Source organism: Exophiala spinifera (genome assembly GCF_000836115.1).
Source record: "Exophiala spinifera strain CBS 89968 unplaced genomic scaffold supercont1.11, whole genome shotgun sequence".
In the NCBI taxonomy this organism is placed as follows: domain Eukaryota; kingdom Fungi; phylum Ascomycota; class Eurotiomycetes; order Chaetothyriales; family Herpotrichiellaceae; genus Exophiala; species Exophiala spinifera.
The window spans coordinates 164,626-190,809 of record NW_015622523.1 but is presented as its reverse complement, the minus strand read 5'-3'; the positions used below and the strand labels follow the sequence as shown (position 1 = coordinate 190,809).

The 26,184-nt window shown below is 51.7% G+C and overlaps 8 protein-coding genes and 1 pseudogene across 9 annotated transcripts; 4 read left to right on the top strand and 5 right to left on the bottom strand.

Annotated features, from left to right (window-relative positions):
- Positions 1-158: 158 nt before the first annotated feature.
- Positions 159-2,964, bottom strand: PV08_11899 (uncharacterized protein; the record flags this gene model as incomplete). Its single annotated transcript, XM_016386206.1, has 8 exons — positions 159-1,326; positions 1,378-1,499; positions 1,555-1,607; positions 1,669-1,895; positions 1,948-2,286; positions 2,348-2,388; positions 2,444-2,668; positions 2,761-2,964. 8 exons carry the CDS (start codon positions 2,962-2,964, stop codon positions 159-161), a joined length of 2,379 nt encoding a protein of 792 aa, XP_016230014.1.
- A 1,886-nt stretch (positions 2,965-4,850) lies between these two features.
- PV08_11898 (uncharacterized protein) lies at positions 4,851-5,984 on the top strand (the record flags this gene model as incomplete). Its single annotated transcript, XM_016386205.1, has 1 exon — positions 4,851-5,984. One exon carries the CDS (start codon positions 4,851-4,853, stop codon positions 5,982-5,984), a length of 1,134 nt encoding a protein of 377 aa, XP_016230013.1.
- A 723-nt stretch (positions 5,985-6,707) lies between these two features.
- PV08_11897 lies at positions 6,708-6,779 on the top strand (annotated as a pseudogene). The gene has a single exon. The product of its transcript is annotated as a tRNA-OTHER (tRNA).
- A 2,356-nt stretch (positions 6,780-9,135) lies between these two features.
- PV08_11896 (uncharacterized protein) lies at positions 9,136-10,461 on the bottom strand (the record flags this gene model as incomplete). The annotated part of the gene is made up of 1 exon (XM_016386204.1): positions 9,136-10,461. One exon carries the CDS (start codon positions 10,459-10,461, stop codon positions 9,136-9,138), a length of 1,326 nt encoding a protein of 441 aa, XP_016230012.1.
- A 1,102-nt stretch (positions 10,462-11,563) lies between these two features.
- On the bottom strand, positions 11,564-12,404 carry PV08_11895 (uncharacterized protein; the record flags this gene model as incomplete). The annotated part of the gene is made up of 2 exons (XM_016386203.1): positions 11,564-12,215; positions 12,277-12,404. The coding sequence occupies 2 exons, from the start codon at positions 12,402-12,404 to the stop codon at positions 11,564-11,566; spliced, it is 780 nt and encodes a 259-aa protein (XP_016230011.1).
- Positions 12,405-13,378: 974 nt separating this feature from the next.
- On the bottom strand, positions 13,379-14,532 carry PV08_11894 (uncharacterized protein; the record flags this gene model as incomplete). The annotated part of the gene is made up of 5 exons (XM_016386202.1): positions 13,379-13,615; positions 13,662-13,775; positions 13,826-14,144; positions 14,201-14,318; positions 14,373-14,532. The coding sequence occupies 5 exons, from the start codon at positions 14,530-14,532 to the stop codon at positions 13,379-13,381; spliced, it is 948 nt and encodes a 315-aa protein (XP_016230010.1).
- An 825-nt stretch (positions 14,533-15,357) lies between these two features.
- On the top strand, positions 15,358-16,663 carry PV08_11893 (uncharacterized protein; the record flags this gene model as incomplete). The annotated part of the gene is made up of 2 exons (XM_016386201.1): positions 15,358-16,318; positions 16,380-16,663. The coding sequence occupies 2 exons, from the start codon at positions 15,358-15,360 to the stop codon at positions 16,661-16,663; spliced, it is 1,245 nt and encodes a 414-aa protein (XP_016230009.1).
- A 1,419-nt stretch (positions 16,664-18,082) lies between these two features.
- On the top strand, positions 18,083-19,980 carry PV08_11892 (uncharacterized protein; the record flags this gene model as incomplete). Its single annotated transcript, XM_016386200.1, has 2 exons — positions 18,083-18,974; positions 19,025-19,980. 2 exons carry the CDS (start codon positions 18,083-18,085, stop codon positions 19,978-19,980), a joined length of 1,848 nt encoding a protein of 615 aa, XP_016230008.1.
- Positions 19,981-22,740: 2,760 nt separating this feature from the next.
- On the bottom strand, positions 22,741-25,953 carry PV08_11891 (uncharacterized protein; the record flags this gene model as incomplete). Its single annotated transcript, XM_016386199.1, has 1 exon — positions 22,741-25,953. One exon carries the CDS (start codon positions 25,951-25,953, stop codon positions 22,741-22,743), a length of 3,213 nt encoding a protein of 1,070 aa, XP_016230007.1.
- Positions 25,954-26,184: the final 231 nt, after the last annotated feature.

Genomic DNA, 26,184 nt, shown 5'->3' with positions numbered 1-26,184 from the left:
GCCTCTTCTCTTCCGAGCAGATAATCCGTTCCGACTTGAATCTATCATCCAAAACGAGTACGAGTACGAGTACGACTGATTTCCGGTCTATTGTCATCTCTTTCACCATCTGCAGCCGTTAGCATCGGTTCATGAACAAAGCCAAGCAGGAAAAGAACTCACCCGAACGTCTCCTCAAAATATTCGACACCTCTCTTGCCCTGCTTCAGAGCGGCATGCACCGCAGCCCTGGCATCGTCCGCCATAGCTGCCGGTCCGCATGTGAGGATGGCTATTCTGCCACCCTTTGAACCGGCATCATTGACCTCTTCGATGATTTCGGAAATGGAAGCCTTGATATCAGGGCGGCCATATGTGATATTGATTTTCTCACGGGCGCTTATCACAGGAGCCAGCTTTCTAGTCTCAACCACAGCACTGGCCTGGCTGTCCGAATCACTGCCATGGATGGCCTCCTTCCCGGATGTGGCATGTAGGTGAAAGTGAACGTCATCGCGTCCGAGCATAGGCTGCAGCTCGCGTGCCGCCACATCACGGATCATGGTGGATTGCCTGGTGGTCCAGATGAAATGTATGTCTCTTGTGATGGTGGTCAGCTTCTTGCCGTCGCCTGCATCTTCACCACCCTGTTCTTTGGCTTTGATATGTTGCTGCATATAGGGCAGTGCTCCAGCGATACCACTGCCTCCGACGATGAAGACGACAGTCTCAAATGAGAGGAGCGGGCTTCGTTCGCCATAAGGACCTTCGATGAAGATTTTGGGCGCGATCACCCCGTCAGGTGACTTGAGGCATTCCTCTTTCAGTCTCCTTGTCCAACTACCGAACGGACGTACAATGAAAGTGAGCTTCTGCCGACCCACGGCATCAGGGAAAGCAGTAACGTCATGCTGTGACCGAACTGAAATGCTCCGGGTAGGAGTGTCCGAGCCCGAGCTCTCGGGGTGAGCTTGGATTTCTTTCTCGATAGCCTCCTTAGTGACATTCGTTTCCACCTCGGCCGCTGCACCAGCCCTTCCGATGGTCTCATACGCTGCCAAGGTGAAAGGGTGGTTCTCCCAGCCCTTCCACTTGAGCGGTTGATAGAGATAATAGTGCTGACCCGGCCCTGGTTTCAAGAAATCAGAACCAGGGACAATTTCGAGCCTGACAAAGTCGCCATCCTTATTGTAGGTCGCCAAAGCCTTGGTCGCTAGGACGGAATTTGACCTCACATGGATATTACAGTACATCCACCGGACAATACGAGCTGCTCGGTCGAAGCACCATATTGCCACTGGAGGCCAGAGATAACCATTGTATTCGCCATCAAAGATCTTTGTGTGGCTATTGGACGTCCGTCAGCATCTGCTCCTGGGCACGGACGGGCACGCTTACTAGAACAGGCCAACCAGTGTGACCACAGAGAGCGCAATGTGAATCAGGAGAAACACTTCATAGGATTTGACACGGAACCACATCATGGAGAACAATAAGATCAAACTCATTGCAATAGTAGCCTGTTCTCAGGTCAACGCGGCTCTTCATGGTCCAAGTCTGTCGGAATGGGCTTACCATGTTCCCCATATACCAGTATTGCTCTTTCCATGACTCGGTGTAATAATCAACTGAGATATCGTTGTTAATGCTAGTCTTCCGATACAACATGGTCTTCCCGGGTGCACTTACATCCAGCCTCCAAGACAGAATAATTTATTGAGTGCACGATCGCTAAAATAGTGGCAGCACGGGAAATGTGGCGATGGAAAATGTTGAAGGTCCCGAAACTCCAACCAGTGAGCCACAAGAAGACGTTGTTTCTGCCAGAAAACATGAACAGCCAGGGTAGACAGGCATAAGACATAATGCCGGTGCGATCAGCGATATACCGCCAGGCTTGCTGTGCTTTCGTGTAGCTGAGATATGGTCAGTGGAGATCAAGGTAGGACAGCGGGAGTAGAAACTCACTAGAAATTTGGATAGATGATATAGTAGCTCACACAACACATGATAAATGTCAAGATGTAGAATAATACGACGACCAACGTCTCGAGACGTGTAGGGATGGTCGACCACAATACCGGCCGACTGTGGTGCGATCCGAATGTCGCAGGGATAATGAAGTTTGCTCTGAACCAGTGGTAGATCGAGCTGACAACAGCAATAGGCTTCGAAGCTTTTGAGACTTGTTGACCACCCTCAAGATCAGCCGAGGTGTTGGCACGACGGGACTGGCTGAAATGTGTGATGAGGCGGTTGATGATTCCAACAAGGAGAAGTCCTCCCCAGAATCCATACAAGGCCCAGCTAGACAGACGAGTCAGTAAAGCCATCCTTCATGTAAGGGATTAGGTAGAGAGAGTCGCACCCGTATCTTTCATGAAGAATGTATTCATATTCGAAGTAAACCTATTGTTCATTAACCAACAGCTACCAAGTAAATCGTGATTGCGAAAACTCATACATAAGTATGGACACCAGACATGACAACTTCTTCTGACAGTCGAATAGATGTATTCCAAATTGTATGAGCCTCAATGTCACTGTATCCGACAAGAGGAAGGGAGTTTATATACTCGTCCGTGAGCTCCGGGCGCACTTTAGAGTACGGCGTCAATTCGACAGAGCCGTACTCCTCGCAATACCCTCCAAAAGTTCGTCCGCCGGCCTTGATCTCGAAAGGAGTACACTGTAACATATCAGAAAACCACTTCGACTGGCATATATGACCTTGGACATATTCCAGATGATAAGAATAGATTGATGGTAGTGCACACGTACGTATAGCTTTGCGGCAACCCACAACGACCTCACAATCATATCTGTAGCGCACAAATTCGTCCAGTAATCTGCGGGATCACTGGCATTGAAAGTAACTTCCGCCAGAACCGTTCTGATGCCTTCAACACAGCCACTGGGATCATCCCATGCAACGGTCAGGCCAGAGAGGCCCGAGAGGACCAGCAGGAATGCTGACAATCTCATTTCGAACGTCGGTATGGGTCAAGCTGGCAATGGTATGAGAAGATAGGTCAACAGAATGGTAGAGAGAACCCTTCGAGTAGACATGCATGGATTACCAGATGATATAAACTCAACCTTTGTGGCGGGTTTGATCAATGCAAAATCTGCCCCGGGTGCCTACCCAGGCCTGACAGACATGCTTGCCGATACTCGAGCTTCTTCCAGATCAGCGCAGAGCCGATTGAGAAACGCTATGGCTCTGCAAGCACCATCATAGACTTTTCCAGTGGTGTGATTGGGAAGCATTTCACGAATCGCCAGGAGCTACCTAGGTATAAGCTTCAAGCTTTCGGTTAGCCGGGTGGCCCAGTATGCATGTGCCTGGGGCTTTTCTGCGAATGAGACTTGATTAGAGATAGCATTTCCTGCTGCATTATTATGCTTTTGAAAACTACGGCTGCAAGTTCTGAGGAAATCCCACCGCATGAATGGAGTAGTAGTAACACCGATACCGGAAAGATATCGTCGCTGTTAGAATTCGAAGCTGCTGGCCTTGCTGCTGCACTAACTAGCGTTGATCGACATAGTATAGTCTACCCAAAGGGGTTATCCAGAGCGATACTTTGCATTCGTGAGGTTTACTACCTTACCCAAGGCTGGGAGTTGCTATCGGCCTGTCCAGGAGAGGTAGTATCACAACTTTCTATGAGCTTGACCGAGTTAATTCCCATATGCTCGACACGCTTATTTCAGAGACAGCGAGCCTTGTGGTGCATTTTCGTTTGTGGTCTCGTTTGACCGCGGAAGTAATGACTCCATCCAAGAACGAACATGGCCAGACCCTTACGTTTTAGCGAGTGCCTTGTACATCAGAGTTTGAAGAACTTTCGTCGCGATCATGCATTGTGTCGGGCAACTGACACGATCGATGCTCCTGGCTTTCAGCGGCTTCCTCAATTTTCCGCTCGTGCGGGAACGGACCATGCTCGCGCGACAGTGGAAGGCTGGAAGGCCGGGCATCACCGCGACATGGTGGCCCATCTTCAACCGGCAGGTGAGCTGAGAGGGGATGGGATCATCTAGTGGAGTTCTCTAAGTTTCTCTGGACGATGTTCGCGAGAAGCAGGCAACCCCGGGGGGCGTCAATGCGTGATTCTGGCCATGCGTTGTCGTTGTGGATTCTTTGTCGGCGCACAAATGTCTAATCTTATCTGATAATCATTATCTGATAAGTTGCGCAAAAAACACCCTAACAGCCAGTCTAAGGCCGGAACAGTCAATTTTCGTCCCAACTTTTCATGTACGTAAACTTAATGCTTCTTGTCCTCATGGATTCTTCGGCCAGTAAAGTTTTCCTATCGAACTATCAATCCGGTTTCGGCGCGTGAAAGCTTGGAGTCACAAGCTCTCGCGCCGTGCTCACTCCCGGAACAGACTCGGAGCAATCGAGGCTCTTCCCATAACCGGGTTCCGTTCTGGGAAGAGAAGGGAAACCCCCCAAGATGTGGCAATGGGTACTCAAGACCTAAGTCGTTGTTGGCAAGGTCAGTTCAAACAAGAATCCTCACACCGACTATAACTCTTGGGAGCAAAAGTCTCGCGAGACAAGATCCGTCCCATGGTCGATGCCAATTTTGCCAATTTTTTCTTGATCACGCTTGAACAGCGCCGGGGCCTTGGAATATTCGCTAGTCATCTCTCCTCTGCTGCCGATGTCCTCATCATGACCATTCTGCTTGACGTCGGAGCGATGAAGGACATGAGAAAATGTTACGTGGAAGCCTCCGGCTCCAAAGTGCTCAAATACATGGCGTGCTGCCTTCGTACTTAGTGGTGCTCTTCGTCTCATCTCGTCGTAACTTTCCACTTTCGTTCTCAGCTTTTAGGTCCTTGAAGCTTTCGCGAGAATGACAATCACAGGCCTTCTTCTCGCCGCCCTTGCAGGCACCGCTATTGCCCAGTCAAGCGACCTGGTCACGGTTCTCAACTCGACGAATGGCACTGCCACCTTTAGTGAGGTTCTTGCAGAGATTCCTGGGTTTCTAGAAGCCATCGCTGGCAAGACAAACATCACCGTTCTCGCCCCTAACGATACTGCTATTGCGGAACTTCTCGCTTCACCGGCCGGGCAGGCACTCGAAGATGGCGGCGCCGACTACGCTCTGAACCTGGTCCTGTACCATGTCATCGACGGAGGTTATGAGAATATTACCGACTATGCTGTTGTGCCGACACTCCTCACCTCGAGCAACTATACGAACGTGACTGGCGGACAGCACATTGGCTTTTACTGGGACGACGATGAAGACGTTGTCGGCTTCTATGGTGGCAATGACTTTGCACCAGAGGCTAGCCATACACCCATTCCTTTTGATCAAGGATGGATCTATGTCCTCAATGGTGTTTTGCAGATTCCCCCGTCCATGTCGGAGACCGTCACCTCGGGCGACTTCAACGGCAGTTCGTTCGTCGCCGCACTCGAAAAGGCAGGCTTGAAAGAGGAATTTGATCTACTCCACGATGCTACATACTTCGTGCCGGTCAATGACGGGTTTGATGCCGTCGAGGATGCTCTCTCAAAACTCAGCACGGAGGAGCTGGCTGAGGTTCTCAAATATCATGTTGTGGCCGGCAAGGTTTGGGACTTCGAGCTGTTGGAAAAAGTGTCTCAAGTGACTACTTTGCAAGGAAAGAACTTGACTGTCACTCAGACCCCCGACGAAGAGTGGTTCATCAATCAAGCGGGAATCCATTACACTGACCTTGCAGTTGCTGGTGGTGTTGTCCTGTTCATCGACAATGTCCTGAATCCCCTTGCTGCTGACTTCGCTGCTCCCCGTAATGGTACTGACGGGGAGGGTCTGCCTGCGTTCACCGTAACGAATGCCACCTCGACATCGGGAACTAATGATTCAACTTCGAGCACGGCATCCGCCAGCCCTAGCATTGCAAGCGCTACGTCCACCGGCCTGGCAGCAATGCCATTGAGTGTTGGTATCAGCACCTTGATAGGTGGCATTGCAGTTGCTCTCCTTTTCTAGTGGCTGTAGTCGCAACGTAGGAGGAGCAAGCTGGAAACCCGCATGAGCCGTGACAAAGCAGGGAGACCCATGAACGGGACATTTCGAGGGAGTGCAACCACATAGCCTAGATCCCTGTGTATAGTAATGGCAGGCCACATCAATCCTTCAAGCACCCCGTACAGCGGTAGTCTTATCACAATTCCCTTGTGAGAAATGTGTCCGATGACTCTGAAACGTTGTGGAGCGCAGGGTATACGCATGGCTGATGTCTGAGCAAGTTTCGCAGTGCCAAGCGAGCATTTCCCTCGCCATTGAGTGGTTTTGAAGCCGAGCCAAACCAAACATACTTTTGGCTGGAGTCGACACTGGGCGAGACTTTCCCGGAATCAAGGAGTCGCAGCCTCGTCACTATAACACGGCAAGCCTCGTCGCGCGTGAATATATTCCCAGCGCGAACCGCGCATTGAATCCAAGCAGAAACTTCTCATTGCGCAACGACTTCACTGTTCCTGTTTTTGGAGTTGAAACATTAACACCCACTTTCCATGAATCTTCACCACGTCTGCCTACGCATTGCCGCCCTATCTCTGCTTCCTGACCGCCTTCTAAGTGCCGGCAGTTCCAGGGATTGAATTCCTATAAGTACCTGCGTTTCCCCCCAGAGATTGCATTTCTCTTCCTCTCTTTTTTTCTCCTCGCGTCTCGTGCAGGCACCTGGCAGCTACACACACTATAGTCTGTCACCCAGTCGTCTAGTTGGTTAGGACGCGGTGCTTCGGCACCGAGACGGGAGTTCGACTCTCCCCTGGGTTGCTGGACATAGATATCAAACTTGCTCCAGTGTCTGGTCTCCCTGGCAAGGAGATAGAGGCGGCCCAGCTACACACAATCTTGTCGACTCTCTCTTTTTCTCTCACGTTCTCTCTCTCGCGACCGAGTGAGAGGGAGTCCAAGATTCTTCACCTGCTGCGGAGGGTTCTCAGTCTGCGTTCTCTGAACGCGCGGCTGGGATTCCCAGTTCCCGACGCTGACAAGGGACACAAAACCTCGGGCCCTTTTCCTCCTTCACGTTTCCTTTCGAGGAGTGTTAGGCGGGAAAAAACCGGTCATGTGCAGGGTATCAGTGAGACGCAATGTCTTGTTCCAGCCGACGAGGGGGTCGTGACCAGAAGCGAAGTACCGCTCCGCCGGCATCACGGCGGTCGTATTGCTCTCACCCACGTTGGTGTTACAGTCGAACCCCTGCATGCGCCTTTTCACTAAGGCTACTCGCTTCGAGGACGTCACGGCTGGCGGGGGTCATTCGAGGACGGCAGTCCAGGAATACTCGTCTTCTCCAGAGTACTTCCTTGCCGGAGCGAGGCCTCTCACTGTAAGGCATGCGGGCATACCGCATTGTTAGGTGCAGACCATTTCGCCCTGACTGGCTCGAGGTTGATCAAGCACCGTGATGGCTGTCGAGGACTAGAGCGGTCCAAGACGAAGCTTGGATGACCCTTTCATGCGGACTCCTCGGCGCCTTCATGTTGATCGTTGCCACCACCAACCAACAGCGACAAACGTTTCCTCTGTGAGAAGTTTGTATTGTTGGTGTATGACTTTTTGGTATCATCTACTCCCCTTTCCCTCCCGCCCTCGTTCACACTATGCTAAACTGAATATTCTTCCTTCTAGGCTTCTTTCACCTCTGCTATGCAGACCTTTTTTTTTCATCGTTATGGTGGTCTTGTGCCAGGTAGCGGAGAAGGAAAAGCTCATGAGCAGTTACTATCCTCTGGGATGATCATTGTGCCAGGTACCGGAGCAGAAAAGGAGTCCAGTTAGGCAGAGGAGCAAAATTCTCTGGGATGGTTCTTGATACCAGACATCTCGGTTGTATGGGGTACCTTACATGGCTGAACAGTAGGTGGTACAGTGTACTCGTATACCACGTCTGCAGTGCCTGTTGATTTCGTGACTGGTAGAATCGTTGATATCCATGTACTCCTACTTCTACCGCGCAGCGCAGTCCACGAATTCACCACTATTACCTGCGCCCCGGGCACGCAGTTGTCCATCTTGTTGTTGTTGAGCAGCTGCATAGGTGCATAGTCTACCTGACCTACAGGATATGCCTAGTCTTACAGTCCGACTCACATTGCAACAGGGGTACCTGACCAACAAGCGTATTTTCAACACCATCGATCCATATCTTCAGCAGACAGCATCACAACATTGCACCGTGCGGAATCACCAATCTCTACCTCTAGGCTCAGAGAACCCATCATTCTCTCTCTCCAGCACATTAACCCCGACTCTTTCGAAACCTCCGTATCTCCCGCGCGTATCTCTACATATGCGCAACGGCCGGGTCGTTTTCTTCGCCCGCAACCGACCCTGCGTCCACGTTGTATACATCACTCAACTGGAACGTGGGCTACCTTTTCCTACATTTACATCGACTAACACCAATACCATCCTATGACCATAGCCTGCGGTGGAACAAAGTTGGACTGCCCCCCCTTTACACCCCCGCCACAACGACGTTCAAGACTACCGTGTCATAGAATGCCTCGAGACTCAGGGCCCGCGAGAAATCTGTACCCAGAAACATACGGGATGGTGTAGTCACATGCGCATGCCATCGTCCAACGGGCTACAACCTAGAAAAATCCTACTGTCAAGTATGAGAATGTACATTCCAAGCGTGATAAAGACTATGAACGAGACTATGAACTGCTACTTCAAAAGGTTGAAGATTGTTCTGTTGATACCTACCTAGGTATGCCCTGAAAAATGGCATATACTAAAAAAGTCCTAGAAGCAGAAACCCAAAAAGATATTCCTAGAGTCACGACATTCCAAAATCTGCGGATGCCTTCCTGCGTCATCATCACCATCACCACCCGTCCCACGAACTACCTAACAACTCAAGGGTGCAGTTGCTCGAGTTGATTCAAAGGCTGATCCAAGCTGCCAGCGGATCCGAATGGGCCTAATCCGTTTCCCTGCTGCCACCCAATGGCCTTGATTCACGATGCAAAACGCATCCCTTGACCGTTGTATACCTGCCACTGATGTCCAGAATCTCAATCGCCCCTTTCCGACGTTCACATTCTAGAAAGACAGGATGAGGATGACGATGAGGACGAGAGGCAGAGACGAGGTTTCATGTCATGTCCCAGACAGATCACTCATCATCCTCAATCAAGACTGCCTCACCCGCCCTCTCCAGCTCCTCAATACGTTTCCAAAGTATTCGTCTCTGGAACTGTCGCCGGACCGCGGCGCCATGGCACGCAATGCTGAAGAACGACTGCGCGTGGGAGATCATCACGGCCTGGAAATGCGTCGCGAGAACGCCAATAAGCCATTCTTCAAGCGCGTCTGCAGTACCTTCCAATCCCGAACCATCAGGCCCAGGCCCACGCCCAGACCCAGACCCAGAACCTGTGCCGAGGCCGGTGCCTTTCCCCAGACCGTTCCCGTTCCTTTTCCCCTTCGCTCTAGCATTACTACCGTGGCTGAGGCTCGGGGTAGAGGATGACGAGGGTTTGACAACTTGTATCCTCCCGCCGTCCGCATCATCCGGTCGCGCAAAGACGACCATGCTAACCTCGAGCAAGCACTGGATGCCCACCGAGCCCGTCGTGTACCCGCACTCTGCGATTTTTCTCTTGGTTAGGTGGGCCATGCCGGTCATGCCCAGGCGTTTCGCGAGAACGTACAGCTCTGCCGCTCGGATCGTTTCCCTTCTGTAGTCTTCTCTGGTATTGACGCCGTCGAGGGTCTTGGCGCAATTCCTCCCGCTGTTCTCTCCGACAAAGTTGGAAACAATGGCCGGGATGTACTCGTCGGCAAGGAGAAACTGTTGAACGGCGGCGAAGTGGTCCGGGTCGACATTCGTCAGCTTGGGGTGCATGATGAATGCCCCTTCTGTGCCTGTGCCGGAGTCGATGCCGGTAGTGGTACCCTGGCCGTTACTGCCGCCACCAAGGACGCTGTCGCCTTGTCGGGACACTAGAGCTTTCAGCGTGGGCGACTTGTCGAGACTTTCCAGCGATACAGTGAAGACCGTATTATGTTGGCCTACAAAGATCGACACACGCTCGTCAACGGGGATGCGGGATATGGATTCTTGTTGTTCTTCGCTCTTGACGTGCACGTAGATATCCTCTTTGCTGTCGTCCATGGGCTCTACAGGAACCCTGGGTGAGGGGTGCTGTGATGTTTTCCCGGCGGAGGAGGTGTACAGGCGAGGTGGAACTCGACGATGTCCAGCGTCGGGAGGCGGCAGTTTAGCCATGTTTACACGAGGCTGCCGAGCTCGCTCGACAGTGCGGTTGAAGAGGGTTTGGGAAACGTCGGCGAAAAATAGAGCGTCGGCTTCAGTGTCCTGGGTCCCTCGATGACCAGTCTGGGACGGAGACGGTGATGGCGATGACAATGACGGGGTAGAATCGCTCGAATGACGCATACGCTTTGGTACCGGTAGTCTGTCGGATCGGTAGGACATCACGCTGATGGCAGAGAACGCCGAAGGGGAGAGAAGATCAACGAAGGAGAGATCAGAGAATAGAGGAACGCAAGCAGGTGTCAAGGACTATCAAGAAGCCAGACTGTAACAAAATGCTAGTGTGAGATCTGGAGGGTAAGCTTGATGGCAAGTGAAGCGAAGCAAGTAACAGTGATAGCAATGGTTGAGTGATAAATGAATGGTGGAATAGGAGAACCTGTTCCCTCGAGCAAAATGCTGAGAGTGAATGAGGAAAAACAACCCAAGTCGACGGGCCGTGTTACAATTTATGCGAAGGTAGTCAACTCTCACATGCTTCTGGAAGACTGCCAGTAGGTAGTGAAGAGAAGTGAAGAGCAGGACCATACACATATCTCCTGCGGTAGAGATGTCAATAATCACGAAAAAGAGATCACAGCATTCGAACCTAAAGCAAGCAAATAGATAAGAGGTGGCCGAATCTCTCAATTTCCTATATCTGATCACTAGAGGTCTTTCCATCTCCAGGTCATCGAGACCCGAGATGAAAAAGGTAGTTTCCCCATATATCAGCAGAACGATCGACGTCGAGTCGAGAAACCAATCGATACAAACAAAGGAGTTGCGAATTGTAGTCGCAAACTATGTGTGTAGTTTTGACCATTGTTTCAAAAGAGCCGAAAATAAAGCAGATTGCACCAGCCAGGCACCCTAACGAAAGGGGCCGGACTCATTAGAAAGAGTAGGGTTTCGATGAACCGTGCGGTTAAGTTGGCGGCCAAACCTCAAGAGAAGCGGAGTCAATAGACAAGAGAAACGCTGCTATCAAAGCAGGTGGTTTTCTCTTCTTGTGAACCCAGTCGAATATCCGTTGGTGACTTGTTCAACTCTGTTCCAAACACAATCTGCCAGAAACAACATTTACTCTCCTACATCAGCACCAATGTCGATCCTGTCTCGGTGGCATGGGCGAAACCACTCAGATGACTTTGGGAGAACGGCTGTTGCTGTACGGAAAAAACACAGGTAAGCTGTTGGGTAAACCAAACACACAATGCAAGAGCAACAGGACAGCGCTAACGCGACACAAAGCAAGGTGAAGCAGCAAGTAACCCTTTTGTCCTTACCTGATCTCGACGATGTCATCGATGTGATTGCACATGGCCACAAAGAGGTCGAAAAACAATTTGCCCCCCTGCTCCATTTCCTTCTGCATGGTTCCACTCCTCTTGAAAGTCTTGCGACTTCGGATGATCAGGGCAAGGTAATGAGCGCGGAGGCGCGATTCTGTGTCCGGCGTGTTTTGGTACGCATACCGAGCCGAGCGTAAGATCACGTCGACCTGGATTCCGGACTGGAGGCCTTGCTTACGAAGAGCAAGGCGTTTCAGTTCCTCCAGACCATACTTGTCGGCAGCGCAGTAGATGACGGTATCCCGGAGGATATCGCCCACGTCGGAAATGAAGATTGTCGAAGCGGCGTTTCCGCGACCACCGTTTTTTAGATCCTGCACAGCATCCTCGAGATCCCAAGTGTTTCGGCGCTTGTTGTGCAGCAAGCGAGGATAGTAGTCCCCCTTGTATAGAAACTCGAGCACGCAGGACAAGATTTCAGGTTCTTCGTCCGGCAGTTCCACTCGCTTCGAGCCACCTTCGAGAAAGTTGCCTTTCAAGGCGGCAGCGAAGTAGGCGGAATGACAGAGGACGTCTTCATGAGCGGCGAAGAGGCGCTGTTCATGACCCACCACAAGAGTAGCGATGGGACTCGTCAACGTACTAGAACGAGGGTCAAGGTCAGTGACTGTCTCCGTGCGCCTGTTCGGGTGGTTCTTCCTACCTAGCCACCGCCGAGCCTTCGTCCACTGTGTCCTGCATCTTTCTCTTCACATGTTCGGGATAGGTATTCTTGATGGGCTTCGACTTGATGATGCGACCATCGCGGGTGTTGAATGATCGTTTGAACATCTTGTCGAAAGAGCGCATGGGATAACGATTGTCGAGTACTCTGAAATCAACGAACGGCGCGGGAAGAGGAAGAAGGAACGGCTGAAGAACCTATGACTTTAGTAGAGAGCGTGATAGGTTTTTCGAGATTGACGCTTCACAAATGACCTCGTGATGTCTGAGCTGCGAAGTTCTCGAGGATGACTCCCTCGCCTGCCAGCCTCATTCGGATGAAGGATGCCGGACAGCCAATGAAGACCACACTAGAGAACTTGACGAGTTTGGACAGTTGGTGACCAAACGCGCGTAGACTTTGCCTGCTCGGTGCGTGAAGAAGCGAAGGAGAAGAGGAGCGAAAGGGTCTTGAGGCTGATACAATATATACCTTACCGAGCGCTGCGCAGGCGCTTGGGGGCCTTGGCGAAGGCAGCCATACAAACGACGATGCGTGGCCGAATCATGATCGACCAGCTGCATGCACACCCCAGGCACTTATGCAGCTTGCCGAAGCCGCGAAAAGCACGATGAGTCGAAGAGGGACGGGGAGAGATGAAGCAGCCGGGTTAGCTTCGATGGAAGATTCATCATTGTTGACACGGTCAGATGACGGCAACTATTAATGCTGAGAGCACGCGTCCGAGAATCTCCAAAAAGCGCGTCAGCCGCATGTCCGAGGCTCTGCATGCTCTCTCGAGATTGTCATCCTCAGGCCTCGATTGTTGGGCGCCGTACGTACACACAATGTCCATTCTCCTGTAGCATCAGATGACCAGGTCAACATCACCACCCGCAATCTGCGGTCAGCCAGGCCCTCGCTGTAGAAGTATCAAAGTATCGATTGCTCGCCTTCATTTGCGATGCGGCCCCCCGGAATAAGATGTCGCCAGCGCACTCCGACGTTCAGGCCAAACCATTCATAGCAACGTTGTCCGCGCCGCCTCCCTTCCATATGGATTATCGAGCCGTGTATTGTTTGCTAGCGGACTGCAACCTCTCTAGAAGTAGTGACGCTGTCGGGAACTCCAAGCGTTGCCTGCAATGTTCGTCTGTTGTTGTCCATTCGGCTGCTGTTGATCTCGGGCAAGTCTAGCTTCTTTGTCGAGACGGGACTGAATTCGCTCAAGAATTTCGGGAGTTGGGTTGGGTATAGACTCTGGGGTAGGTTTTGCATTACCAGCCATGAGCGCGTCGTACCTAGAACGGCAGGCGTTTTGGGAGAAGTTGACGACAGGCTGTTACAGATCAACACAAGCATGCTCCATCGCGGAATGCTCTCACCTTCATGTTCTTCATCGAGTCAGCTACCATGCGCCATTTTCGGCCGTCGATTTCCGCCTTGAGTCTGTCCACTTCTGCGTCTGCCTTGATCACAGCCTGGAGTAGGATATCGTCCTACCATCTTGTCAGTTCGCGCCAGGTTGTCGACGACGAGGCGTACATACATCTCCATCATGCCAGTCGGTCAAGTCTGCATCCAACAGATCGTCCTGTCTCTTCTGCAGTTTGGCTTTGATGCGTCTCCAGCGAGTACCAATGGTCTTTGGGTTGTAGGCGATGCGACCTTGGTCAACAAGAGCCTGCGCAATGTCTTTCTCCAAGAATCGTGCCTCCTTCATGCGAACAATCAATTCGTCGTCCGAATCGAGATCGGCTGACACTTTTTTGGCAATTGCGGGACGGCCGCCCCGTATTTTCATGTTCTTCACATCAGAAGCTTTGAAGTCATTGCCAATAAAGTCAGGCTTGCGGCGGGTCTTGGATCTGCGTGCTGGCTTCTAGATAGCTGTCAGTGGAAGATCTTGTCAGGGCACTCGGACGGATGACTTGCTTCTCCGGCGTCCGATTCGAGATCAGCACCATTATCGCTATCGTCATCATCCCAGACAGCATTTTCGCCGTTTTCAACCTTCGGGCGACCCACGGGAAGGCCAATGTCTTCACGCTGTTAGCCCTATGCCCAGACAATGCGGCGAACCAGGAGGACGTTACCCCGGGGAAAGTACGCAGTGTCGAGCTGTTGATGAGCAAAGTATGGCAGTGGGTATTTACTCTGCTTTGTGACTACTGCAGGCATGTCACGTTTCCGTGGGTAGTTGGCCGGCTTTAGCGTGGGCCTCATGGGAATGACTGCTTGCGCACCCAGATTCATGTTGTCGCGCTCTTCACGACCAAGATATGCTGGCTGGCGAGGAGAAGCTGAGAGAGCGACGCAAGACACAGTGCAAAGGACAACGAAAGATGATGCAAAGAAGACGAAACTGAATGATAGAAGTGATATGTTTGACTGCAGGTGAGAAGGTGTGAGGCAGCAGATGTTTGTTGTTAGTTGACGAGGCAGTGAAGTGCAAGGTGCTCGAAGCCGATGTATCATCTGTTCTTCTACATGTGTTCGTCGCATTCACTATCATGAATATTTCCGTATGCCTGGTTCGATATAGGCAGTCAATTGATCTTCATCACCCTCACGCCCTGATCACTGCCAGGCGCAGATGTCTCTTTCACCATGCCAAACATACCTTACGCTCCAGCACCTCATCACAGCAGCCCAGGTAGTTTTCATTGCATGCTTTTCTCCGTGACGGCATTGAGCTGTAGCATGTGCTGCATGAGATACCAGCTGGAGACCACGTCTCCGTCTGCTTTGATTGGACAAGGGCATTGTTGTGCAAGGATGTGGCCTGTAGCAGTGGCAGTGCAGATAGGGCAGACTGCGATGCCTCCCAAACCTTGGACTTTTGTGATGACGTTGTTGTGGCGCAAAACCACAGTTCCCGTCCCGCTTTCCAAGTCTCTCACCTCCTCGTCCTCCCTGCATCCTCTGTCCAGGAGTAGTATGTAGACTTCATTTCAATTACTTCAGAGCCGGGGCTTTGTTCTTCTTCCATTGCTACTATTTCTACTTGCCCCCTGGTCGTAGTCGAACCCCCGTTCCCAACTTTGTCTACTCTCTGTGTTGGGCTGACGTTGGCCAATTATGGCTATGCAATACATCAATTACATCAAGGCCAAGGCGCATTTGGCGACGTCTAAACCATCGGAGACGCCTGTGCTTTCCGAAGAAGACGAACAGTTCTTGGATCGAATCACTTCAGCGGAGAACCCTCCGCCCTTGCCTGCTCGGCCGGATGTCGTAGCATCGATCAAGGACGCTCAGACAGCCCTTTTGGATGGCGCTCAGAACATCCCTCTACCAGAAACACCAAATGAGGTTAGTCAAGAGCCTTTGATGATTCAGGATGGTGCAGGAGGTGCAGATGCCACCGAACCCACATCCAAATCCAAAGCCACCTGGAGCTGGCTTCGGCGTGACAGTCGTGAAATCCGACAACAGGGACGTGAAGCCACCGCAGCTGGACTCGATGACATTGTGGCCAATCTCAAAAAGGCAGACGAGGAAGAGAGCGAAGAGGTCAAGGAGGCCAAGAGAGAAGAAGAGGACATGACCATTGTCCTGGAAAGGCTCAACCTGGCTGCCATCAACAATCGTGTTTTCTCCATTAGTGACGAAACCCAAGAACTTCTCCAGAAATTCAACCAAGTCTTCAAAGACCTCATCAACGGAGTGCCCACGGCTTACGATGATCTGGAGAAGCTTCTGAGAAATGGTGACCGACAATTGCAGAAGACGTTCAACTCGTTGCCTGGGTTTCTGCAGAAGCTCATTGAGAAGTTGCCTGAGACGATGACTAAAGGGCTTGCTCCAGAAATCATGGCGGCTGCGGCAGAGAGAGCTTCCAAGAGTGGTATGAACGTGGAAAACGCTGGCAAAGCTGCTGCTGCTGCTTCGAAACTCGGGTTCAAGACACCTTCGCTCAAGGAGTTGACGGGGAAGCCTGCCGCGATCGCGGGAATGCTTCGCTCCATCATCGGCTACTTGCGAGCAAGGTTTCCGGCCTTTATGGGAGCTAACGTGCTATGGTCGCTGGCATTGTTTGGTAAGTGGCATTCTGTGCATTTCGTCAAGACCGATATCCATTGCTGACATGACTGGCACAGTGCTACTTTTCGTTTTCTGGTACTGTTACAAGAGGGGAAAGGAAACACGACTCGAGAAAGAGCGCAACCTTACGGAAGAGGAAGTGGAAAAGCTGGATGCTGAATTCAAAACCGAACATGGCGACGCAATTCCAACTACAACAGCAGAAGCGGGAGCGCCCATCGAAGAAGTCCAGGCTGGAGTCAGAGAAGTCGAGGCTCTCAAGGCAGCAGGTCTGGAGGAAGATGCCGTGAACGAGAAGCCAGTGGATCCGGCCATTGTTCCTCCGGTCACTGTCCCTTGATGGAACAGAGAAAGGGGCTTGGGCTTTGACAATCTTTTTGATCCCTTCACGAGTAATGAGCAACGATAGCATCTGAGGCCGACGCAGTTTTGTGTACGAGTACGATCATCTGAGTTATTTTATGACGATTGAAAGTCGATCATGGAGAAATGGCGTTGAATTGGGCTCCACCTCCGATATGGTCGTAGTATTGTAATTCTTCTTGTTCAGATTTTTCAACTGGGGAGGTGGGTGCCGAGCGATAGGCGACGGCGATGGGCGATGGGCGATAGTTGGCGGGGTCGGTGTTTGACACGGATGTTCCAGCCAGGACCATGGTGACTGTCTCTGAGACAGAGACACAATGCTGGGGGAACCTGTGACTCAGATTGACTCAGACAATCAGTTGTGCAGCTATAGCTCGAGGCAATGCACACTTGCTCCGTGGATTTTCAGCCTTGTAGCCGTCGATACGGGGATTGTAGGGGAGGTGGCCTGGCAGGTGGTCGCACTGGCGAGGGGTTCAATACTGCAACCCTGGACCCTGTTCGTTTTAGTCGCTCTCTAGTCATCTGCCTAGGTAACTTTAACAAACTTCCTGCTACGCAACCTCGACTCACTTCAGATTTTCCCAGCTGTTCTCATTGGCGGGAGAACCGGGTTGCACGTGATGCCGTTCCGCTCTCGCCGGGGAAACTTTTTTTCCGCTGAATTTTTTGGATTGAGAGCAGAGGCACAACATGGTCCCAAACAAGGGCAAATGAGTCGAGTCCAGGGTGTACGAGTCACCGGCATGACAGCGGATGTAGAGGAACATATTCCGTGTAGATAGCGAACCAATCGAGACGGTCCAGCGTGGCAGAATCGAGTCCTAGCTGAGGCTCAGAGAATAGCGGTGTGAGGGCCTAAACGCCAGTGGGGGGGCAAGTCTGCAGTATCTGATTCACCCTCGTATGTCGGTCGACCTCTTTTTCCCTCTCCTCTTTCTCTCTTCTCTCTCTACAAACCACAACAACCACCAGTCCAGCCAGTCCATATTCTTAGTCCAGTGCACCAGTATCCTTATCTCAATCACATATCGTACGAGGATCACATTTTGCTCATGGCCTCCGCTGCGTTCTAGATGACTCGGGAGGCCCTCAGTCCGTCTGAGGGTCTCTTGATCTCTTCTCACCAGGCAGCCCAAGCAAATCCTCGTCTACGATATCCATCCTCTTTCGGGAGCTCTACCGCGTAGGAGCTCGTTTACACACCACTGCTCTCGAAATTGCACTGCACACAACCAAAGAACGCACCCCACGAGTCCGCTGTGACTAAAGGTGCTTCGGACGACTTCTCACCCGCTGGACCACCCTCCACCCTTCCTCTAACATCTCTCACTTCTCTGTTACCACCCCATCACCTACTCTTATCCCTTGATCCAAGACTATCTCAACCACAATGTCTCGTCTCCACAACCGCAGCAATCGTGGTCGCCAGCCGATGGTGGCTGCGCCAAAATTCCCCAATCTCAAGCAACGTCTCGTCGATGCCTACCAAGCTCCCAATGCAAAGAAGAACAAACCCACTCGCAAGTATGCGGTGACCAACAAGAAACGCCAGCGAGCTGCAAGCACATCTTCCGAGTCGTCATTGACCGATCTCGGAACCGAGACGGGAGATGAGGCTTCGGATGAGGAAAGCGACGAAGAGGAGGCTGATGATGAAGATGATCTGCCAGCGGTCTCGGCCCCGTCTCGTTCTCGCACACTGAACGGGGCGGGGCGCACTTTTCAATCTCTTGGACGGGATGACGTTTCTGTTGCTGCAAGCGTCGACAGCATGTTTGGTGATTTTGCAGACTATTATGAAGAAGACGACGACCCCACACTTTCACCCGAGGAAAACCGTAAACGCTTCGAACACCAGGTGTTTGATGAATCCGATGAGGAAAATGACATTTATCAAGCGGTCGACGACATCAGCGACTCTGATGGTGAAATGGACGAGGGCCGCCTTGAAGAACAAGAGCTGCTCGCCATGTTGTCGGAAGAAGGCAATAGTGATGCAGACTTCCTTTTGAACCAGATTGATGGTTTGTCTGCATATGGCTTCGGTGATGACAGCGATGCCAGCATTCAGCGCTACCCGTCATCACAGAGTGAGAGCGGTGATACAGGCGTCGAGCGTCATGTGCATTTCGCCGTAGACAATGACCCTAGCTTGTTTTTGACGCGTATGTCGGAGTCTCCGACCATGACTCGTGCATTGCTTCCTTCGGCACTTCCGGAATCTGGTGCTCCCAGCCAGATCCCAGAGAGGCGATTCATTGGTTTGGCCGACGACGATGATTGTATGTTGCCATTTACTTGTGCATTTGTATCTGTTACTGACATAACGTAGCCGACTTGACTGATGATTGTCTGCCAAAGCAAGCTCATCAACCGAAAAAGCACGATGTTGATTCCAAAAAGGGATCTTCGCCATCCACTTCTCCTTCAGCCAAGAAGGCGTCCAAGAAGACGCCTCGTCGTCGGGGGCCGCCTCGTGGTATTTTCATTGACGATGGCAACAAGACCTCCGGCATTCTCGATTCTTCGGGAAAGATCATTCTCATGACCAATCCACATTTGCTAGGTGAAGAATTCGCTCGTCGTTACGGAGCTTCCCAGACATCGAGCCCAGACATTGGCTTTGCTGAACTCATCGAAGATAGTGATGTCGGTGATGCTGACGCAGCCAATGCTGGAGTTCTTGGAGCTCCAAGTGCTGACATTATGCTGGCGAGTCTCAACTCTGCCATCAACGACCCCGCCAACCTTGGTCAGGCTATTGGGCCTCTTGAAGCATTCTATCCCAACCCAAGCTTCGTCTTTGGTGACTTCGCCATCGATCCAGATGATTTGGAGGAGAACTTTCGTCCCATTGTGGAGTCTGGAGAAGACGTGATGGATCTTCACGATGTGATCAAGTTTGACGACGAAACGGATGACAGTGATGCGCCGACTTCACCAGCTTTCATACCTCCCAAACTCGAGCTCTCTGCTTCGGGTGAGGTCAGAAGCCAGTCATCACCATTCAACAGCAAGAACATCATGGCATTCCGACGTGATGCCGAAGCCAAATTTGCCGTGCTTGACAACACCCCCAAGCTGCGAAGTCATGTTGAATTGTTCAACTCACCATTTGCAACCCCAACCCCAAACAGGCGAAAGCGCAAGAATCACGCGTCTCCCTACACTTCGTCGCACTACAAGGGCGTGACCCCAGTGCAACGGATGTGGGATCCTACCCAACCTCAAACTCCCGAAGCATCGACTCCCACTGCTTCTTCAAAACGGCGCCGGGTAATGATTTGATGAGATTACGGTGGACATGAACATCTATGTTTCAACATGTCTTGAGTCTTTTTTATCGGCGGACCTATCTTTTCAGGCGAGCCATGTACGAATGCGAAGCAATCATGTGGCGTTGATCTAAATTAAAGGTATTATTTCCTGTTGACTTCCCTGATCTGGGCGGGCCATTTTTTCATGCTCCGTGATTGGGTTTTCGGATTCGCAGGAAAGGAGAAAAAACAAACAAGAAGGAAATAGGAGCTTTGAGCTTTGACGAGAAGCACCTCGAAACCATTGGCTTTGGGCGTGCTTTAGGTCAGGAAAGATGTTACTTTCATTACTATTCAATCGTTTCCAAGCCTGGAGAGGTCAAAGTGTTTCAGTTGGGATTGGCTGGCTTCAAAAGGGGTGTTGTAGATATCATGAGAGCAATCGTTGATGATCAATGAAAAAACTATGTTAAATGAAGACTGTACCTCTGTGAGTTCGAGTGCGAAGTTTATTGTAGACGATACGAGGATGTCGACAGCCCATGTCAGATGTATTCACGCCCGACAAGGCTACGAGGCTGAGATTCGACAAAGTCGCATGTGCTCACTTGTGCTAATAAAACAGAGGCCAATCCACGACGAAACTTCAACCGTATATACACGATCTGCTTAGGCTTTCCACTCTGCACTCACCTTGACGCTGGCCTGGTCTTAGAAATCACCAGGCATCCTCTTCCTCTTTTCAAGAAACCGCTGTTCAGAGCCCGGCGCATTCCGGCCTGAGACTCGCTCCGCGTCCGCCGCCGGGGCTCCTCGAATGAGAGAACAAACAAGGCCATGCTCTCCGGCTCTCGTGGCTGTTGTTGCGCAGTTTCACCAGTTCAGCTACGAAACCAGCAAACCCGACGACCTTTTCTACGAGTACGGGCACAGGTCCACCATCATTTCGGTCTGGAAAGCCTAGACGGTCGGCATGGCGTGGTACTCCATCCTTCCAGCGCATTTGACCGTCTATGAAACCTGGATCATTCGAGGCTTTGTAGGTTGCTTTCGCGCGCCCCTCTTCTCCTGTCACTCTTCCTCCCCGTCGTCCGTCCCTCCGTCCCTTTTTTCTTTTCAAAAGTTTCAGATGAACCCGGCGTTTTGACTAAACCTTCTCTGTCGTCATCTGTAGTTATTGCTAGCCGTCGTCAACATCCTCCCGTGGATCCTCGCAATCGTCTACGACGCATGTCTCTACGTCGGCCGAGTCATATACCATGAGATCCCTTTCTTTGGAGGCCGCGCGAGGGGCGAACATCGGCCGCGCGCCCCGAGCATGAGAGACAGAGCGAGACGGATGAGTATCGTGGACCTGGTCACGGGCACTGCTGCAAGTCCACCGTCGACACCGACGCGAGACACGAGGGAAAGACAAAAGACATGATGAACATGAACATGAAACAGGTAAAAGGATGAAAGGCGGCCGAGGAGGGGGACGAGGGGGACGGGGTGAAAAAGGGAGAGAATCAGAACATGAGATTTGGAAAAAACTTCCTGCATCGGGTACGACACCGTATGGTGCAATCCAGAGAATGACGGGAACAAAGCATATGCGCAGATTGAAGATCAAAGTCAATGTTGCGTAAAGCGAATTTTGACACGCGCAACAAGTTTGTTGAAGGATACCATAACGACGACGACGACGACGACGACGACGGAAACGCAAAACGAATTCAAGTGAAAGCTGAACAAACTATGCACACCCTATCCGCTGCCAAGTCCTCCGGGACACTGGAGACAGTGTAGAAGGAGGTGAAAAATTCGGGTTGTGTGCGTGGGCTTCGGTCTCCAGAGGAGGAGGAGGTGGTGGTGGTGGTTGTGTTAGTGGTGAATAAGGCCGGCCCTGTTGTCAAGGTTCTCCATCCGCAGAGACATACGCTGGGGTCTGTCCAAAGGCGAATACAAAACTCACATCATTCATTACCCATCACCTGGTCCGATATCGAGGCAACGGGAATACAAGGGTGTGAAGACAGTTTGCTGTCTGGTTGGTTGGACTCGATCCCAGACACCATACTATGTGCCCACAGGGCAAGCAAGACGAGGGAAGAGACACGGACGGAGGCAAGAGTGGGATGTGATGCAACATGTTCTTCCCTCACGGATCTCGCGGACCTATGTGGATTCTGCCGTTCAGATTCTATGACCTGCCTAGGTTACCAGGTGGTATGAATCATAAGATGAACTATGGGTTGGTATGGGTTATGGATCCCTCGTACATACCTAGGCACATATGCACATTGTCCTCCTCCCCTACCCGCCTCAATTCTTGATCTGCATGCCCAACGAGAACTCAACTCCACCACTCGACCAGAAGAGGAGAGATGAGAGGAGAGACATATAAGGTAGAGAGAGAGAGAGAGAGGCACACAGGGTTCAACCGCAGTTTTCGAGCCCAACTACCTACCTAGCTGAAGCGCACAAGTCCAGGAATTCTTATTCATGTACCCGGCTAGGTAGCTCTATGTGTACAATGGGTCATTGATTTATTATTTCATCACACTCATACACCGCTCTGCTTTTGCTCGGCCTTTTCACGACGGCTGCTAGTAGTATTTCCATATTTCATAGGTGGTCTTAGGTTGGTAGACAGACTCACGTAGAAAAGGTCGGCCTACCTGTCTACCTACCTAGAGCTTGGTAACCGTTTTCGACAAATCGGGTCAAATCAATGCTGTCCTGTGTTGGTTGCTGTGCTGTTGAAACAGCCAACACCCCAACCCAAAACCAAAAACCCCCGTCTGTCTAACTAGTAATCTTCATCGTCGCCGAACCGGCCCTCAAACGCGGCGTCGATATCACCGTCATCTAGTTCCCGGACGTAGTCATCTTCATCACCATCTTGCTCATCTTCGTCGTCGTCGTCATCCTCATCCTCATCATCATCATCTTCTTCTTCTTCCTCTTCCTCCTCGTCCTCGTCATCGTCATCATCCTCATCCTCATTGCCATCCTGATCGTCTGCTTTGTCTGTGTCACGATCAGAACTAGAAGAGCTAGCCTTGACAATTGCCGCTTTAGTATCTGTCTCTGTTTGAGCTTGTGTTGTAGGAGAGGCTGCTGACGTCGCTTGAGGCTGCTGTTTAGATTTAGAAGATGGTCTCACTACGGGGATGTCAGACGTGACGCGAATGCTGGGTGGTAGTGCTTGGCTCTGCGTGGATGCCACCGAGGGAATTTCACTTGAGGAGGTGACGGTCGGGATACCGCCGCTTGTAGTCATATGACTGGGCGGAGTGCCCTCACTCTGCGTGGCCGGAGGAGTTCGCTGTTGTTGAGGACCTTGCGAAGACGACGCAACCGTCGGTATGGCACCTGAAATACGAATTGGAGGCGGCCCTTGATGCTGCGTCGCTGGTGGTGACAGAGGTCCCCCCTGATCCTGCGGTTTCGACAGTCCAGACTCAGCATTGCTCTGCTCATCAACCACGGTAGCCGATCCAGGTTCAGGACTTGGTCCACTTGTCTCCCGCTTTCTTTTGACAGTTTCGCGTATTTCGACGCCAGGTGTACCACTCGGGCTTCGAATGCTTCTGCTTCTCCGATCCGAAGCGGTACTTCCTTCACGCAGCTCTCGCACTTGGCTGCTGCTTTGTTCTCGCTTCTTTCTTTCCCGCCGTTCTGCGGCCAACGAAGTCTTACTCCTGTCCCTGCCTGCTCGACCGCTGTTGCCGCGGAAGATTCCTTCAGGTCCGAGGCTTGCTCTTGCTGCAACGCTCGCAACGCTCGCAATACTCCCTTCCCTTGCGTCTTGGGGCATATCGCTAGCCACGCTCTGGCTTCGACTAGCACTTCTCGAATCGCTGTCGGCATCTCCTCCTTCAGGGATACCATATATGGAGTCAAGCACATCGTAGTTGACTCGCCTCGAGTAGACGCCTCGAGTTGTGAACATCTTCCGAACAGATTCGGCAGCATCACGTTTGTCACGATCTCCACCCCCTGGTTCCCCTTTGGCCTGTTCGTCCAAGTAGCTCACATCGCCTCGGCGACCGGGCTTCTTGGTACCATCCTTGCGTCTACCTTTGGCCAGTTTCTCTTTTAGCGCTTCCTTGGCAGGATCGAGACCACGTGCACGCAATTCCCTATCCTTCAGCTCCTGCTTGATCACCTTGTAATGGTTCTTTCGTATCCAGTCCGCGTTCATGTGAAGCCAGATGGTCTCTTTGATTTTGCTTTCTTCCTCACTGAGAAGACACATTGACACGTCTTCGTCCCCGTCGAATTCCTCGGCTCGGATGGTTGGGGATAGTGACACGCAACCTGTGTTACCGGCGTTGGAGTCGACGCGAGGACCCGGCGTTTTGTCTTTGCGATGCGGACCAAGAGGATTTAAAGGATCACCATCATCATCTGGTAAGATAGTAGCAGGTTGGCGGCTGGGGCCTGAAGGCTGTGTGTCGTTATTTTGACTTCGATTTGGATCGAGTTCAGGATTCTCCTGAAAGGCGGTTTGTATGTCTTGCTCAATCTCGCTCTCAATGGCGAGCTCGGCTTCCGAAGGCGGAGGCACCACAAACGTCCGTTTTCGGCGGGGTATTTCTGAGGATTGCGAAGTAGCTTCCTCAGATGAAGGGTCAGCGTGAAGAGCAGAGGCATCAGTCCCGGTCAGAGCAGGGTCGATTGGTGTTGGTCGCTGAGGAATATCGGGAATCTTGTATCCATCTGCGTCCACCCTGGCACGTTTGGAAGGTGGCTCTCCATCACCAGTCTCAGCCTCAACAGAAACACCAGTCTCCGGCTCAGGGGTTGCTGGTGGTAAAGGGTGTTTTCTGGGTCGACCGCGCTTCTTCTTTGGGGGTTTGGGATTGTGGGCTCTTTGATAGGCAGGAGGGTCTGAGGCAACTTGGGCATCGAGTACCGTGTTATCCCTGAACTGGGACACCGAAAGCTTACTGCTGGCCGTATCCTGGAATTCTTCAAGACGTTTGTTGATGGTGATCTCTGTGACCTTCGCGGTCAAGACCACCTCTCTTGTGGTTCGTCGATAGTTGTTCATTCGAGCTGCGAGAATGACTGCAGCACCGCATACGCCCGAAGGTCTTCGACCCGTAGACATCCAGTCACGCTTCATTCGTTGAACAATTCTGATGGCATCCATCTTGATTTTGTCACGATGAGACTTGTCGAATTCAAGCTCGTCTACAAATCGACTGACAAGCACTTCTGGGCCCATGGCCAGCAGGTCAGACGACACGTCTCCTTTGATAGTGCCATCTGTTTGAAGGTACAACTTGCGAACAAGGTCTGAGTACATTTTGCCGAGGTAGAAGACGTCGATGTTGATTTTCTCCGCAAAGTCGATCAGCATCAGACTGTACATCGGACGGCGCTCGTTCTGTATCTGTTCGTGTTTGCGTCGACAGGCAAGGTAGAGGCAGACCACTGCGACACTATCGATGGTTCTACCTTGGACGAAAGAGTAACCCCAAGCAAGTTTGAACAGTTGTAGACCTGCATCCACCTCGGCCTGTCGTACTCCCAGCAGAGTTTGGAAAGACTGCATGATCGTTCTGGCTTGTTGTTCTGATCGTTCTCGATTGATAGTGGGTTCGCGACCGGCATTTCCCAGAGCACCACCCGGGGCGTAGGTGCGCTGATGGGTCTGGTTTTCATTGACACGAACACCCAAAGCGGTGATTGCTCCAGAATCTGTCTCTCCGAAGCCTTGTTCGCTGACAAGGCCAGATTCCGCCAAAGCGACAGCACCGCAAGTGTCACAAATAAGACCTTGCTCGCTCTCAACGATGTGAGGATTCGGGCAACTCGGGTTGGTACATTTCAGAACCTTTCCCCCGGCCGGGCGTTGTATGCTGGGTGTTGATGCACGGCGAAAGGAAGGCGTGGTTGCACGGATTGATACTGGGGCCGGACTACCTAGGCCTTCGATACGACCACGCGGGATGGCTCTTCTGTGCTGACCGGCACGAGGCTTTGGCGGAGGTGGTTTGAGAGCAGGCATTGTGAGAGGGTGCTTGCAGCTGGTAGTTGGACAGTTGAAGATGTAGGAAGGGGATCTCTATGCAGTGTCGACAGTGTAGTGTTACATGGTCAACCACGTGACCACGATCTTTGCTGGGTGATGAAGGATGAATGAGTCAAGATGTCTGGGTTTCCGCGATCATGGCTGGAGCAGTTTGTCCCCAAGATACTGGATGTGCTGTGCTCCTGAGAAGTATTCGATATGGCCCAA